Genomic DNA, 15,940 nt, shown 5'->3' on the forward strand with positions numbered 1-15,940 from the left:
TTAGAGAAAAACATACAGTAACTAAACGTACCTTAATTACAGCTTTTATCTATTATTCACTTTTGTTATTTTTTCTCTTCTTGTTTTATCCTTGTGTCACATTTGCTGTGACCACTTTACACTGTTGTGGTGTTTTGGTTTATTTCAGTTATTTATTTACTTTGTCTTTTATCTTTATTGTATAAAAGGTGCTATAAAAATAAAGATTGATTAATTGATTGGGTACAATAGGTTGCACAGCAGGTGTGATGATAACAGCACTCACACGTTTTGATAATTAGCTGAAATAAAAAATTAAAGGCCTCACACGGAGCAAAGGACAATAAATAAATTAAATGGAGGGCACGTTCCACCGTTGACCCAGTTAACGGCAAAAACACATTTCAGATAACGCGATAAGAAAATTCAAATCTCAAAATTAAAAACCTGTCCAACAAACTAGAACTTGGCTGCAGCCTCGCCGCGGTGTTAACGGTGGCATCGATTTCCTGCGTTACAACGCTCGCAGTGTAATTAAGATCAGGCACTGTGGAGAAAACGGAGTGAGGAGGGACTCGGGCTGCGTGAGGTCACAGCTCGTACCCTACAGGCAACAATCCGGCCAAACGGTGGCTGCGCTGCTCCCACTCCACATCTGAGCGAGGAGCCTGATCCGAGCGCCTCGTGGCATCAGAACAGAACCGCCTCAGATAAGCCTGCATCGGTCGTCCTGACAGGGAAGACCATAAATCAGCAAATAAATCTGTCTTAACGATCCTCCACGACGCTGCAGTTAGCGGATGCTACTTCAGAGCTGCCCACGGTACACAACCTCCTCCCAGGACTCAATGCCCCTGCATTAAACATGAGCACGCTGGCTCATACATCACACCGCGCAGGAGCACAATATACGGAGACGGGCCAGAAGGTCGGCAGCCACGGACCCGTGAGGAGGAAGAGTGAATAGAAATGCATTCTAAAAAAGGGTTTTCTGATTCCAAGCCACCAAAATGAAGCGCTCCCTCCTTCTGGAATCCGACAGGTCTTCAGCCAAACGCTCTTTCTTCGATCTACTTGTACTGACAAGAAACTAATCCTGTAAAAAAATAAGATCACACGCACGTTTGGCCTCAGCATGTTTTTCCCTAAAATCTGATGTGATGCGCACGGACCGGCACAGGACCCCCCTTTGCCTCCCAACGCTCTGCGTCCCACTAGCTTCCCGGTATCACGAGCCAACGGTGCGACGTGAAAGGAAGCAACTTCGGGAGGTGGTGAGAGAACGATAGTTGGAAAGAAACTTACTTGGAGAAGTTGACAGAGAAGCCCGACGAGGCCGGGGCGGAGGGCAGCCCGTCGCCCCCCCGCGGCATCCCGGGCCACTCCCCGTGCCGGCTCTCCCGGGCCCAGCTCTCGGCCGCGGACGGCAGGTTTGGGAACAGGCCGAAAGGCTTCTGATCCTGAAGGTCCACTCTGGAGGAGGACGGGGCTCTGTAGGCGTAAGCCGGCCCTCCGCCGACGCCCATGGAGGACATGGGGCCTCCTCCTTGGAGGGCGCCCATGCCGCCCTGGAGGCACTGCGTCTGGCAGAAGCCGGCGCCGTCCTCGCGCTCCTGTTTGATCACGCCCGGAGTACAGATGGGGATGAAGGCGTCGCTGGGGTCCTTCTCCTCCTTGATCATGTCACTGGAGAGCAGCGACGGCGGCTGGTGGTGGACCTGGCGCTGCTGCGGCGGCGCCAGCAGGTGATGGTGCACCGGCTGCTGCTGCTCGGTGCCGTTCACGCCGGTCCCGTTCCCCATCAGAGCCTTGCTCTCCTTCAGCAAGCCGCCGTCGCGAGCGCCGCCGGCATCGTGTAGGATGGTATCCAAGTGGGCCACCTCCGAATCCAGCTCAAAATCACTGATCTCTGGCAGGGAGCTGGAAAGGTCCAGGTCCTGCCAAATGGCCGTCTCCTCAATCAGGCGGCTGCCGCTGCTCCCGTCCAGGTCGCACGAGCCGGAGCCCGGGTTTACACTGTACATAGAAAAGGTCCCCTCCTGCTTGATGTTCTGGGGGAAGAGGTCAGGCAGGGGGAGGTTGCCCAGGACCGAGGTTTCAGAGGTGTTGATGACTGAGGTGGACAGCGGGTCGAGGTCGGACATGCTCAGAGACAGGCCGTCGTCCACGCTGAACAGTCCCACGTCCTGGCGCTGCTTCTGCATCCGGCCGACTTTACCCTCCTTCACGTCGAGCCGCTCGCTCGGGCCCAGATGCTGAGGCGGCTCAAAGAGGCCCCCGAAGTCCCCCTGCTCCTTGATGCGGCCCCGCCCGTTGGAGGCCACCGCGGGGTGGCCCATGGACCCGGAGCCGGGCAGGTGCTGGGGCGGCGAGGCGGCCGCGTCGCCCGGACCTCGGCCTCCTTTGGATCCCGTCTCCCCAAATGTCAGGCTGTCGTCTCGATTACCGTTGCGCTTGAGTCCGCCCTGATCCATTTCGTTATCCTGGCAGGACGGAGGGCGCGGGCGAGGGAGGCCACAACACAAACAGTGAGAGAGAGAGGGAGGGGGGAGAGGTTAGCCCATAAACAGCAGATTCATCTCATGACTCCTGTGCCAAATTACAAAAAGCCATCTCCGCTTTTTACGCCCACATTGGGACAATATGGCAGAGGCTGAAATGGCTGAAGGAGACGGAGGGCAACCTGATCAAAGCGCGCGCGTTACAGGACGACATTCATGAGTCGAGTCAAGGAGTGCGCGACATGCCCAGACAGGACTCGCGTTGCCGCAAACGGCCTCAGACACTAAAAAAGGCGCAAAGACGGGTTTTTTCTACACATAAACACGCAGTCGGCATCTGATGCTTCTGATGATTAAAATGAAATGGAAACCCAATAAAAACGCCGCCTCTGCAAATGGAAGTTCGCTCGTTTATCTGTTGATCATTAACTACGACGCCTGCCACACGTGACACGCGTCAAAATCAGTGCGCTGAGTCAACATCACACGTTAAACTTGGCGTTTCGACCGCCGCCAGCGTGATATAACTCCGGTTTCCTGTGACATAATCAATGCTGGCTCCGCTTTCGGGCGGTTTTTGCTTCAAGCTGCGGTGACACTCGTCCTCGAAGCCCCGCACATCAACACCCAGCAACTCCGAGCTCCAGCAACAACTGTTTGCGGACCGGACTTTGCGCATCCCGTGCAAAGACCTGTGTGGGAACCACGTGAGGCTGCCGCTGGTTTCCCAAATACGCCGAATGAACAGTCATTTTGCACTTTGCGGTGGAGACTGAGAAGGTTTTCGTGTTGGTCATACAGTAGGTTTCACCACCTCTCCCCGCCCACGCCACTCTACACACGGATCTCCACGCACACGGCTGCAGCTGCTGCATTTGGACCATTTGACGCGCAACCCTTGGCACCAAATTGATCCAACGGGCGCATTTGCGAGCGGATTCAACTGTGTTGAAGTTGAACTTCAGGTTTTTCCCCCCGGTGCGTTTCCTACAGTGCCGCGCAACGCACGACTGCGGAATTAGTGCAACCTGTCGGCGGCCAGAGGAAACTGCAGCCGCCTCCAGCCAATGTCTGACAGCGCGATAAGACGAGTCCGTTGAAGTTTGTGCAACACTCTCTCTTCCTCGTATCAAAACGGTTCCCTCGTGCGGCGGCGGCGATGGTGGCGGCGTCGTGTCGCGTCGCCGCGCCGGAGCAGCTCGCCGTCGGCCTACCTCCGCGGAACCACCGCCAACAAGCACTCAACATTTCTGCTGGAACACACACACACACACACACACACACACGAGTGGAAGTGGCTCGTACCTGTAGTGAAAAGCGAATCATTTCCACCGATTAGGTCATTTCCAATAAGTCCCAGCTGGAAAAACATCGGAGGAATAGCGCCACGTCCAGTCAACCTTTGCAACAGTAGCCCTTCCTCGAAGCAGTGTTGCGTGAAGTGTCAGCTGCCTGTGCGCCAAAAATTGTTGTCCGCAATATCAACTGTTTTATAACTAAAGTCAACTGCGCCGCTGCGCTCGCGCGAGCTGGCGACTCACGCCGTGTGCGCCGTTTCGCCGATCTGTCAATAACTTGCCGGCGCCGAGCGAAATAAAGTCGTCGGCCGCTCTCCCGCTCGCCGTCTCCGGGTAAATCCACGGCTATTCGGCGGCTCCGTGGCGCAATACTCGGCCGCCGCGCCGCAAAAACAGCGAGGGCATTAAAGATATATGCTTCAGCCGAGCTGCCCTGGCGCACTCGACAGCGAACTCAGAGAGGGCAGGGCGGACAGTTAGTCACGGTGCCAAACTGACTGAAGGCGGAGCGCTTCCGCCTAGAACCTTCAAAATAAAACCGCAGTGGCGTTTAATGTCGTCCTAAATGTCACACGATTACCTTTAAATTATACGTATGAGCAACTATTTCCATGCGAGGCGCCCCAGTTAAATCGTTGCCTTACCAACTAAATGCCTCCACGCGTAATATTGGTAGTTTTATTTCTAAGCAGAAACGCCCGTTTTCCTGTCACTTGTCCGTCTGTGGGACCTTCACGCACTTTTAGTTTGACACTTGCCGGTGAACGCCCCCTGCCCCACTCAAAGTGCTGGGGAATCTGTGAGAACGTGTCTCCGACTGCCGTCACGCATGGTGGGACTGAGGAGACAGTTAACGAAGATCTGCTGTTGCCCCTGCAACCACCGAAACCACCACGGTTACTCTAGACCCACTTAAAGCTTTGAGATCCCCCTTTAAGGCCACTTTGTGGTCAGGATGAGGCAATGTGACCCCCTGTGAGCGAGGAAAGGAGTCTGGAAGATGTTATGACGCTGACTTGTTGTGAGCGGATGTCGTGACAGACTCAGCTTATACCAAGTCAGACAGCGGACGAGGCTCCAGCTACTAAAACACAAGCAATGTAAGAAATATGAGAGCAACGTGTTTAGACACATTATAGCTCCGATTGCATTCATCCCACGTTCCTGCAATGCAAATGAATGCACAGGCATATACTGATAAAAGACCTGAAACACAGCCCCCGAAGAAAGCAGAACCGCGTCCAAACACGCTTCCCCGGGTGGATTCTTAGATGAGGGGCATTAATCATGGGTGTTGATAAGGCCTCTGCTGCAGGAGGAAGCGGGGGTCACTTGGCAGCTCGCTGCAGCACAGCGGGAGCCTTAAGGTAAACCTGAGTCCTGAAGGCTGCGTTCGCCCTGTGCTGTAGATAAGACATCAATGGTTTCTGCCTGAAGGGATAAGGTTTGGAGGCCTTCATCTTGTTGGGTGAGATAGAGCACCGTCAGTCTCCTTTATCTTACCACTTTTACAGTAGTTCTGGTGGAATTTCCTAAAATATATACTTAAAAGACAAACTCTACAAATGGTATTCGATGCTGTTGGTCACTTCCTCCAGACAAGGTCTCTGGTTAGGAATTAATTTCCCTGATGGCACTTCACCGGAGCAGAACGAGGACCAATTTGAGTTATGAATGTAGCGAAGTTGGCTCAGGGAGCGGGGGGAGGTGTGTGTGTGTGGGGGGGTCGTGGGACGAGTGGACGGCGCCGGCCGTGCAGACGTGCAGATGTCAGCAGCCAGAAGAAGGGGAGCGGAGAAGGAGGAGAGGGGGGCGCAGGTGTGGCCCTCCATGCGAGTTAATTCATTAGCGGCGGCAGGAGTGTGTCCGGCGCATGTGGATGTCTCATTAGGAGCGAGCGTGGCCGGAGAGCGGCGGGAGCTCCCCAGGGCCCCGCAAAACCACACTGTTCTCAAAACATGGCCGGGAACACGGTGAGTTTTTGTCGCCGGGTGAAGAGCGGGCGATCCTGTTGGACGACAGGCGTCCGACCAGAACAAAACGCAGGGTTTTGACTGCGCTGGAACGTGTGGATGTGAGCAGAGGAACACGCCGCTAACGTCGTTGGCAGCTTTTTCCTTTTCCGAACGTCCGACTTAAGCGGAGAGTCCCTCCAGCGTGTGGTTCGTCTGCAGAGCCTTTTGTATTTGCGGCTCTGAAATGTCTGCCTCCACCTACATACAGTACAATGGGAGCGGGAGGAATCTGTGTGTGGTGCTCACGGGGCTAAAAATACCCTCCTACGAGTCTAATGGCACTGCAGCAACAACGCCCCTGTTCCTCGGCTCAACTCCCCAATCGCACCCAACGCTCTCATTGCAGGCGTCAGGGCTTCGTTCGCCGTCCGAGGGGGGGCACGTTTCCACGGCCCTCGATTAGCCGGTGTTAATGGAGGTGAATTGGGTAAAAGGCTGCACCGTGTTAGCAGCTAGCGTCAGATTTGTTTTTGCCGCCGCCGCCGCCAAGATCTCCGGCCTCGCAGGCCGAGCGTGTCCAACCAGCAAACGAGCACAAGGAGCACTGAGAATACAGTCCCAATGAATGTGATAGAATACTAAAATCTGCAGGTATTTTGAGAGTTAAACTGGAGCTGGAGGAGGTTGAATGAGGCCTCAGCGGTCCCTTTAATTGTCCGTGCTCGTTCCTACACAGTCAAACATTACAGTCAAATAAAAAAAAAGGATGCAGATCAAGGTTCGGCTCAAACAGCGGCGGCCCTAGATGTTAGCGAAGCGAGCGTGTGATTGGAAGCAGCATGTGAGCCGCCATTAACCTCATGTCATGTGCGTGAGGGAGGCCCACGGGCCGGACCGGTGCCGGTCCGAGTTCAACTGTGTGAATTTCAACCGGGGACAAAAGGAGAAGTTACAAGAATCAACCACTGCTCACACAGAGATTACGCAACAAAGTTATATCAGACTTTGGCGTGAAAGTCCAGAAAGGAAGGAAGAACAGATTTAAGGATGAAGTCCAGAAAGGACTTAATTCTGTCTTTCTGTTCTGGTTCTGAACATCTAAAGTAAACAGAGTCAGAACCACTGTCCAGCGCAGGTCAGATGCTGCACACAGAACCGTCCAGAGACTCATCTCCACACGAAACCGCCTGGAACTCATCCACCCAAGCCTAATCAAAGGCCTCATGAGAACCGATCCTTGCGCTGAACTTCTATTTGCATGAAGCGATCCTCTGTCAGCGCCGTGTGTGATGTAAGAAAACCCTGACATGTGGACAGCGACATTTACAAGCGTTGGACCAGAAATGAGGAAGTCCGTCCAAGTCGGCGCATTGTGTAGATACGGTTACACATATCTGTTCACACAGTTATTCATAGATGCAGCAGCATCATTTACATCCCGCATCCCTCTGGTTCCAACGTGGGCCCGGAGCCAGGCGGGTCTGGGCCCGACGCACCATCTCCCGCAGAGCTCCAGGAAGCGCTGGTTCACGCCTCCACGTCTCCACCGGTCTCTGTCCCACACGTCTGATACGTGGAATGAACCGTGACGGCGAAGAATTCTCATTATGCAAGGTGGGTGTGGTGAGAAGAATATTGGGAAATACAATAGTGTCACAGACAATTATAGGAAATCTATTATAAGACTGTACTTAAAGCACAATTCAGGACATTGTCGCTTTAAGTATTGGGTTTTTTCTTTTGTTTCCTCAGGTTCAGACTACATTCCTATGTATGTGTGGATACTCCACTTTCTGTACAGTGTAGTATTTCTTTATTGTGGTCTGTGGTGACACTGGCTCCAAAGTTAACATGTTGCAAACGGTGGAAAGAGCTCCTGATGTTGCGAGCAGAACGACTGGTTCAGATATGTGAGTCATGCCCACATGCGGCAGCTCATCCAGAGCGAGGAGCCGAGCGTCGGGCCGCCCGGGTCGGCCCGGGTCGGCCAAGGTCCGGCCAAGGTCGGGCCAAGGTCGGCCAGGAAACATCTCCAGGACAGCGGCGGCACCGTTTAGTCTTAAATTACCTAAAGCAGCGCATGAATAGTGGAAAGTGGCAGACGAGCTCTTGAATATCACAGACCCCGTATGCTATTTATTAGGTGCTAATGCACTGCGATATGACTGCTTGAGTCTGGTATAAATTGTTATTTACATAACCACACTTTAGTTGCACCTGTGCTTGTCTTCTGTGAATCAGACTGAGCTACTGACTCGTTATCTGCTTCTCCATTGAGCCATGCATCAGTCAGCAAAGGCGTCCGGTAGCTGCTTAGTCGTACATCATCAGGAATATAAATAAAGCAGCACTTGCTACAGTCCTTTTAAATGGAGCGGTAGCTGGTCTCGCTTTGTTTCATCCCACTCACTCATTAAATTTGTGGAAACAACCCAGCACAAAGCGTGCAGCGTGACTCGGCGCTGGGCTTCCAGTCAGCTGACCACAGTGACCTTTGGATTGAGAAGTTCACAAAGCAATATGATCTATTAGCAGCCAAAGAGGGGTTTAGCGGAGATCAGCCCGACAAGGCTGCAATTAGCTCAAAGTGGCTCCAGAGCCGGGCCAACATTTTGCATTGGTGCTGGTGTAAAAGTCAGCCCTGCTCGGAAAGTCTTCATGTCCCAGTTCAGCTCAGGAGAGGACTCGGCCTGTGCTCGTGTCCACAACTCGGTCTCGCCCACCGGATTCAGCAGAGGTGAAACGTTTCCCATAAGGTTTTACATGTAAGGAAGCGTTGCGTCAGATTCTCCGTTTCTCTATCTGGGGAATTAGAGCAGCGGAGGTCAAAGTGCTGTTTACATTCCAGAGCAAACGAACTGCATCCACTGATAGTGCATCTTTTTATCTGAATGACTGTGCAGCCAAAAACAGAAGGGGGACGGCGTGCACGGCCTCATGAGTGGGAGGAGGAGACGTTCATTCTGGGCGATGCCATCAAAGATGCAAGCAACAGTTAGTGGCAGATAAAAAAAAAACTCCCTGTCGCTTGCACGTCAGCTGAACTGAGGAAAACCTCAAGTAATGAGGTTTTTGGCTGTTAGATTGAATTGAAGATCAGCCCGAGGAAGGACAGCGTGTTCTCATTCTTCGTCTAAACCCACAAACTCGATTTGGCCTCCGAGATAGCGCTGGTTGGAGTGGAAAAGGCCTGCGCTGCGCCGGGCTGCACTTCGCCCCAGTTCCTGCCTGGGTCCAACCCACTCCACTCTGAACAAGCACAGGTACAAAGGGCTCGCGGCAAATGTGAGCGATCGGGGGCTTCACAGACGGTGGAGCGTCCAGAGGGGACTTCACTGTGAGAGATCGGTCCAATCTAATATTTAAAAACTCAAAATGAAAGTGAGGAACACAGAGAAGCCCAAAACTGAAGCTGAACACTTTTAGCAACACCAGATTTATTCAACTTTGGCCACCTGCTGCAGCAAAACAATTATTAGAGGCCTATAATTTTAGGACCAAAATAGAGACGGGGACGGAGTTTTTCTCAGTGTGTTTATATCTGTATTTGCTGATTTATGGCGCTGTGAGATTAGCAACTCCCCGCTGTCCACAGATGACGATGATGAAGATAATCGGAACCAGTTGCTCGCTCTCAGAAGTGGACCCAACGAGCTCCGCTGATGAACCCGCGGCGCCGTGATTCCTTCGCCTCCGCTCGCAGCCGACGCGCGGCTTTTCGGGGGTTAACGGTTCTACTGGCAGCGTCTGCAGGTTCTACAGTAAAAGTGAAACTAACAGTTTTGGCTGTGGCTTTTCTGGCAAAGCAGCCAGAAATCCAACCAACGCTAATTACGCTCTGTGCTGGATCTGAGTAGTTGGTTATGACTATGAAGCCGGACCCCCACAGCTCATTCTTCATAACCAGCAGCCAGTCTCTGCTAAGTATTTTCCACTTCTACGCGGAGGGAGTTTTTCTTTCTCTATTTTTAACTAGCGGTTGCTCATTACCTCTGCTATTGATGATAGCGTATGATGGAGGCCCGTTTGTTCAAAACCCCATAAGGTGTTTGTTTATGTAGCTTCAGAGTTTAGCCAGCTGTTGTTTTCACAGCTGATTCACTCATCTGGCAGTGGGAGACGGGGAGACAGAGACAGTGATCCCACTCGGTGTTTTATGCAAAAGAGAAAGAGAGTGAAGCTGAACCAGGTAACAAATCCTCAGTTTGATGTAAATGGATCATAGTGCATTTTACATGTTGTGAATATCATTACCTTTACTCACAGTCTGTAAGTTCTGCCCTCGGTGAAGTTGGCATCAGTTTTGCTAATGTTGTCTGTGCGTGTGCCCTGAGCTCCTTCTTCCCACAGCTACAGAGGCAATAAGCTCCAGGGAATATGAAGGGATCACATGTGATCCAGACTCAGCGAAAGGAGAAAAGTCCTATGTTCGAGTGCTGATGGTTCAAAATGTTCAGCAAAGAAAACCTACAGCGACTGTTTACATCATTCATGTACAGCTGCACAAAAATAAACATTTCACAGATTAATACCATTCTCTGGAGTTTGTGACATTATAAACATAAATAGGTCAGGAATGAATGTGATGCATTATGTGAAATGACGCTTTGCAGCTTATCGTGGATTTCAGGCTGTTCAGGTTAAACTCATTCACTCTTTCCCTTCTGGCGGCTTTCTGCATGCGTTAAGGCGTTTACGAGGTTGCACGGTGATTTAGTTTAGTTTGCAGGCTGGCAAAGCTGTCGCCATGGAAACGCGGCGTCTTTGACCTTTCGGGTCCGACCTATCATGTGCTTAGTGGCAGGTATGCAGTGAGGACTGAGGAGAAGGCTCTGAGTCGGGCATTATTCACACAAAGGGACACATGGGACAGTCTCACACATGCACAGTGCTTCCATACAGTGTGCGCAGACAGCTTTGTTATGTTTTAGACCTGCTCAGAAACCCAAATCATGAAACCACTGCACCTTCCTGGCAACAAGCGGACATCCTCGTATAGTAAAATGTTTCCAGTTTGACCAGATGGAAGCGGCAGGATGTTGTTTGAAAAGCCAGCACATGTTGTTTTAGACACAGGCCGCCTCAAGAGTCACAGATTTCACATGAACTGTATGAAATCTGCTGCATTATTCAACATATCAAATTAAAATTGATCAAATAACTTGGAACTAAGCACACGTTATCTAACGTGGCTGCTTATGTGTGTAGCAAAATAATTCTCTGGCTTTGAGTCTACGTTCAGAAGAAGCCAAGAGGATGAAACCTGGACTCATCAAGTGTAAATGGGTTTATTATTATTCTGTGTCTGTTGGAGAGGATCAACGCCGTTAAATTGTCTGTGTTGTTTGTCTTGGCTCAAATGAACATTATACAACAAGAAAAATGAAAATAATAATAAATTCAATCATTATTCAATCATCTTCTTATTTTCCCTTTGTGGCTAAAATTTAACTGAAACTTGTGTTTTTTTACAGAAGCCTGAGGACCAGTTGCACGCGTTCAGTGCAATTACACAATCCATTAACGGAGCCGCGGTGGGCGTCAAAAGCTGCAACACAATGCTAGTGACAAAAAAAACAGAACTGTGATTCACGCCAGTGAGTCAGCCTCCGTTTCAACTGAGTCACAAGTCATTCAGGAGTTTATTGATCAGAACTATTTCCACAAACAACGCGAACGTCTTAGCGTCCGCTGCGTGTTTCCATCAACGCTTTCGCCTCCTTTGCGCCGCCACACCTCATACATTAGCGATCAAGGAATGTGTCAGACGGATGCTGGAGGGAGCAGTTAGCGGCCCAGGCGCTTGTGGGGACAGGCCTCCGCATGAACAGAGCCAAATGGGCTGCGATGAGTCAGACGCTTCGCACCGGCGACGTCCACGGACGATCACTCCATCACACACAGCTCGGCCTGAACCGACACGCTCGCACAGGAGAGCACCACAACCACGGGAGAGAACCACAAACACAGGAGAGCACCACAAAACAGGAGAGCACCACAAACACAGGAGAGAACCACAAAACAGGAGAGAACCACAAAACACAGGAGAGCATCACAAACACAGGAGAGCACCACAAACACAGGAGAGCACCACAAAACAGGAGAGCATCACAAACACAGGAAAGCACCACAAAACAGGAGAGCACCACAAACACAGGAGAGCACCACAAAACAGGAGAGCACCACAAAACACAGGAGAGCATCACAAACACAGGAGAGCACCACAAACACAGGAGAGAACCACAAAACAGGAGAGCACCACAAACACAGGAGAGCATCACAAACACAGGAGAGCATCACAAACACAGGAGACAACCACAAACACAGGAGAGAACCACAAACACAGGAGAGCACCACAAAACAGGAGAGCACCACAAACACAGGAGAGAACCACAAAACAGGAGAGCACCACAAACACAGGAGAGCATCACAAACACAGGAGAGCACCACAAACACAGGAGAGCACCACAAACACAGGAGAGCATCACAAACACAGGAGAGCACCACAAACACAGGAGACAACCACAAAACAGAAGAGCACCACAAAACAGGAGAGCACCACAAACACAGGAGAGCACCACAAACACAGGAGAGCACCACAAACACAGGAGAGAACCACAAAACAGAAGAGCACCACAAAACAGGAGAGCACCACAAACACAGGAGAGCATCACAAACACAGGAGAGCACCACAAACACAGGAGAGCATCACAAACACAGGAGAGCATCACAACCGCTGCTGCTGTGAACCGCGAGGCCCTGATGTCGTACACCAGCGCTGAGGGTCCACATGCAGCTACAGGTCACTGATGAATGGAAGCACGTGACTCCTCTTAGTCACACATCATCTTCGCAGGCGCAGCGTCTGTTCTCGCTCTGCGGTGGATCCGCACTCAAAGGAGGAGTCCGGCCTCTCAGCCTGAACGTCCAGGTTAAAAACGGTGGAGCCGGTCTCTAACATTCTGTGTCACAGCATGCCACTATTTTCTAATGATTTCTTTTATTGTGCTTCCTGTGCATCAGCTGATTCTGCCTCTGAGAAAAAAAAATTAACAATGTGTTGACTCAGTTGTGTGGTCCTGTTTTAGTTTGTCGTGCACAAATGCTCTCGTAGCAGCTGATAAATCCCCTTTCAAAATAAAAGCCTCTTAGTGACTCAAAGCATTTTCCTCATATACCCTTTGTTTAGAGCTGTCCCCGCTACTGAAGCGTTGCATTTCATCTTGATCCGTCCCATTCTTTATTGATCCAAAAGTCATCCAAAACCAAGGGTTCTATTACCTGGCTAATTGCTGCGCTAATGAGAAGCTTGTTTATCTAGGAGGAGTAATTAGATGTGTAAATTAGCCTCAATTACAGTCATAGTGCGTTAATCTGCAATCAGGATGCAGCCGGAGTGGATGTTCCCATGGCTACTCCAGGCTGGACACAGACGTTATGGAGGCTGCGTTGCACAGTTTGCCCCAAGATAAAAGGACGAGTGCTTTTAGGATGAGGGGAGAAAATTATTCATCTAAATATTAGCAGAGCGAGCGGCTTAAAGCAGGATGTGACAACAAAGTCTGGATGATGATGATGATGATGATGAGGAGGAGGAGGAAGAGGAGGAAAATGACATATTGACTTGGCTGCATGGACGATCAGGTGCCGGTCCCGAAATGATGCTGTGGGTCAAATAAAATCAAACAAGCATGACTTAAAGACCTGTCAGGTTGCTCCTGCAAACTCAACACAGCCTGTTTACTCTGGTTTGCTTAAAATCACTCCCAGACGTGTTGGGAACCTGTTCTGTGACGTACGGATCAGCAGGTGTCTGTGACCTTTTCGGTACTTATTTTATACAGTAAATATTAGTACACAGTCCTGGATCGCTGCTTTGGGTGAACAGCAGCGTAACAGTCAGAGCACAATGATCTCATTTGCCATTAACTGTATGAGGCAGAGGCACTGCCTGTACAGTACTGAGGGTGAGAGGAGGAAACCGTGTTGTTGAGTACATTTAGTTTAGTGTCAGGCACTAGAAGTATAATGAGTTTGCATTTTAGTACATTATATTAGTCCTAATCACTAAATACCAACAATTTATTCAGCTCTATTTCTTCATATTAATCAGTGACCTTCCGCAGTCTCTCGCAGGTTGATTGGAATTCAGAGAGGAATAATTTACTATGAAGCAAAAGCTGTGAAATTAGCTTCAGATTGTTTTTCTATCACTGAGCCTGATCCTCACACACAGACAGTAGATCCTGTAAACCCACATTCACAAACGTGTGCGACTACGACCGCGCGAGGGACTTAATCCGAAAACTCAACTGATTAAAGGAAACGAGTCCATTCTAGTTGTGGGAAATGTCAGACTGGCACTGGGAGCTGTTTCCATTACAGTCTGGACCGCGGCCACTCATTGTGCAGTGTCTGCTCGGCCCAACAGCGCGGCCTTTGATGGCCTGTCATCTTTCGATGCCTAACACCTCTTGTCACGCTGCAGACAAATGGCCGGATTGTCGCTGCAACCTTTTAGCCGCCGTCCAGACTTGGAGGAAAGTAACTGCGGGACTTTTAGGCGTTTGCCAGGTGTCGCCCAGTGCATATTCTGCTGTTCCGCTGCTCAAACGCGGCTCAGCCTGGATACGAGGCATGCTGATAAGCTGCATAACAGGGCCCTGTTTGTGCCATAAATAAGACCAAGTGTCAGCTGCTGCGCTGGATTTACTGTTCGCCACCAGCGCAGGGACAGAACGGCGAGCGGCAGCGGCTCAGACGCAGCTCTGGAGGCTCTTGGTTCAGAATGCACGCATGAAGACACCCTTATTTTAAAATAAATTGTGCTGCTTTTTGACTTTGAACCTTCATTTTCCTTTCACTGCTTGTACTATTGTCATACTCTGCCTTGGTCCAGGTTCTCCCGCTGGCCCATCATCATCCTGCAGCTCCGCAGCATCACAGCAGATACTTCCAGGTTCCTGGAGACGGGAGAGAGAAAGAGTGAGGCCACTTCTGCATCGGCTACTTTTACCTACTGAGCTAATGACTCCTGAAATAAGGGTGACGTTATATTTACTCCACTGAGCAGCGGTAGATGAATCCGGCTGCAGTGAGAACGCCAGGCTTTGGTAAACATAGAAAAAACTCAACCTGAAGCTCTGAGCGAAAGCCAGATGAAGCTTAGACTGCAGTTTTTTATTCACATTAAAGGATTATTGAGGATTTGTTTCCATATCGAATGATCATCCAGACCATTAAAGCCAAATGTAAACTTAGGATTTGCACTTTTATACTTTAAGCATAACAAGATAAAGACAAATATGGAATGGCATGAATATTTGCCATCATACTTATGTCATGTCCAGTAAAGTCTGAACTCACATTTGCCCCGTAAACCAGCAGACACGCAGACGCTGGGGTCATTCAGCATTAGGGCGTCCAGATTATCCTTCCTTATTGCTTTGTTTGGCTTTTTTCATCTCATTAATCCCTTTGCCTCACAGAAAAGAGGAGAGAGCTTTAACGGACACACATTTTGTGGAGAACCCAGAGCAAACAGAATCATCTGAAGGGGTGAAGTGTCTCTTCTAGACTGGATGCATCCCAGCGTAAGCTGAATGCAAACCGCTTTTATTTCAATGTGTCAAACGCTTCTTCAGGAGTGAACTCGGTGCATTTTTATGTCTCTCACAGACAATGAGGACAAGGTGATTCTGAAAATACACATATCTGCGATCAAAGGCTTCAGCAGTAAAGGCATCCGGGGGTTTGACCATTTTAACAGGTGCAACTTCACCTGCAACGAATCAGCCAAACACAATGAAGACATTTCTGCCAGTTCCTCCCAGTGGGAAAATAAGAGCAAGCGTCAGGACTGTCTGCTGATTCTTCACGAAGGAAAAGCTCTCACAAATGTATTAGTGCCACAGGATTAGAGTCACTATATAAATATTTGAATAGAGGCATTAATCTAAGAATTATGACTGTTCCTTGGAAATGTGACTTTTTTATATTACGACTTTAAGATTGGAATCCTGGGATCAATGCAGGGAACTCAAATACATCTCACAGAGGCCTTTAACCTGGTACTTAAATCAGTTTGTTGCTGCATACAGCAAATGGGTTTGAAGGAATCTGATGTGTACATTTCCTTAAAAAACAGGAAGTAAACACACGCGCGTCCAAAAGTGAACCTGAGTGAACTGAACCAAACAAACGAGCC

General features: G+C 50.0%; 1 protein-coding gene across 2 annotated transcripts in view; it reads right to left on the bottom strand.

Annotated features, from left to right (window-relative positions):
* LOC114870082 (glucocorticoid receptor-like) overlaps positions 1–4,252 on the bottom strand; it is a 33,162-nt gene extending 28,910 nt beyond the window's left edge. For both annotated transcript variants that reach the window (XM_029174766.3, XM_029174765.3), the window contains exons 1-2: positions 3,786–4,252; positions 1,285–2,462 (exon numbers count right to left, since the gene is read on the bottom strand). In XM_029174766.3, coding sequence (XP_029030599.1) covers positions 1,285–2,462; positions 3,786–3,806 — 1,199 coding nt within the window. In that variant the 5' untranslated portion in view covers positions 3,807–4,252. The remainder of the gene's footprint in view (positions 1–1,284; positions 2,463–3,785) is intronic.
* Between the last annotated feature and the right edge of the window lie 11,688 nt (positions 4,253–15,940).

Source organism: Betta splendens, chromosome 14 (genome assembly GCF_900634795.4).
Source record: "Betta splendens chromosome 14, fBetSpl5.4, whole genome shotgun sequence".
Classification (NCBI taxonomy): Eukaryota; Metazoa; Chordata; class Actinopteri; order Anabantiformes; family Osphronemidae; genus Betta; species Betta splendens.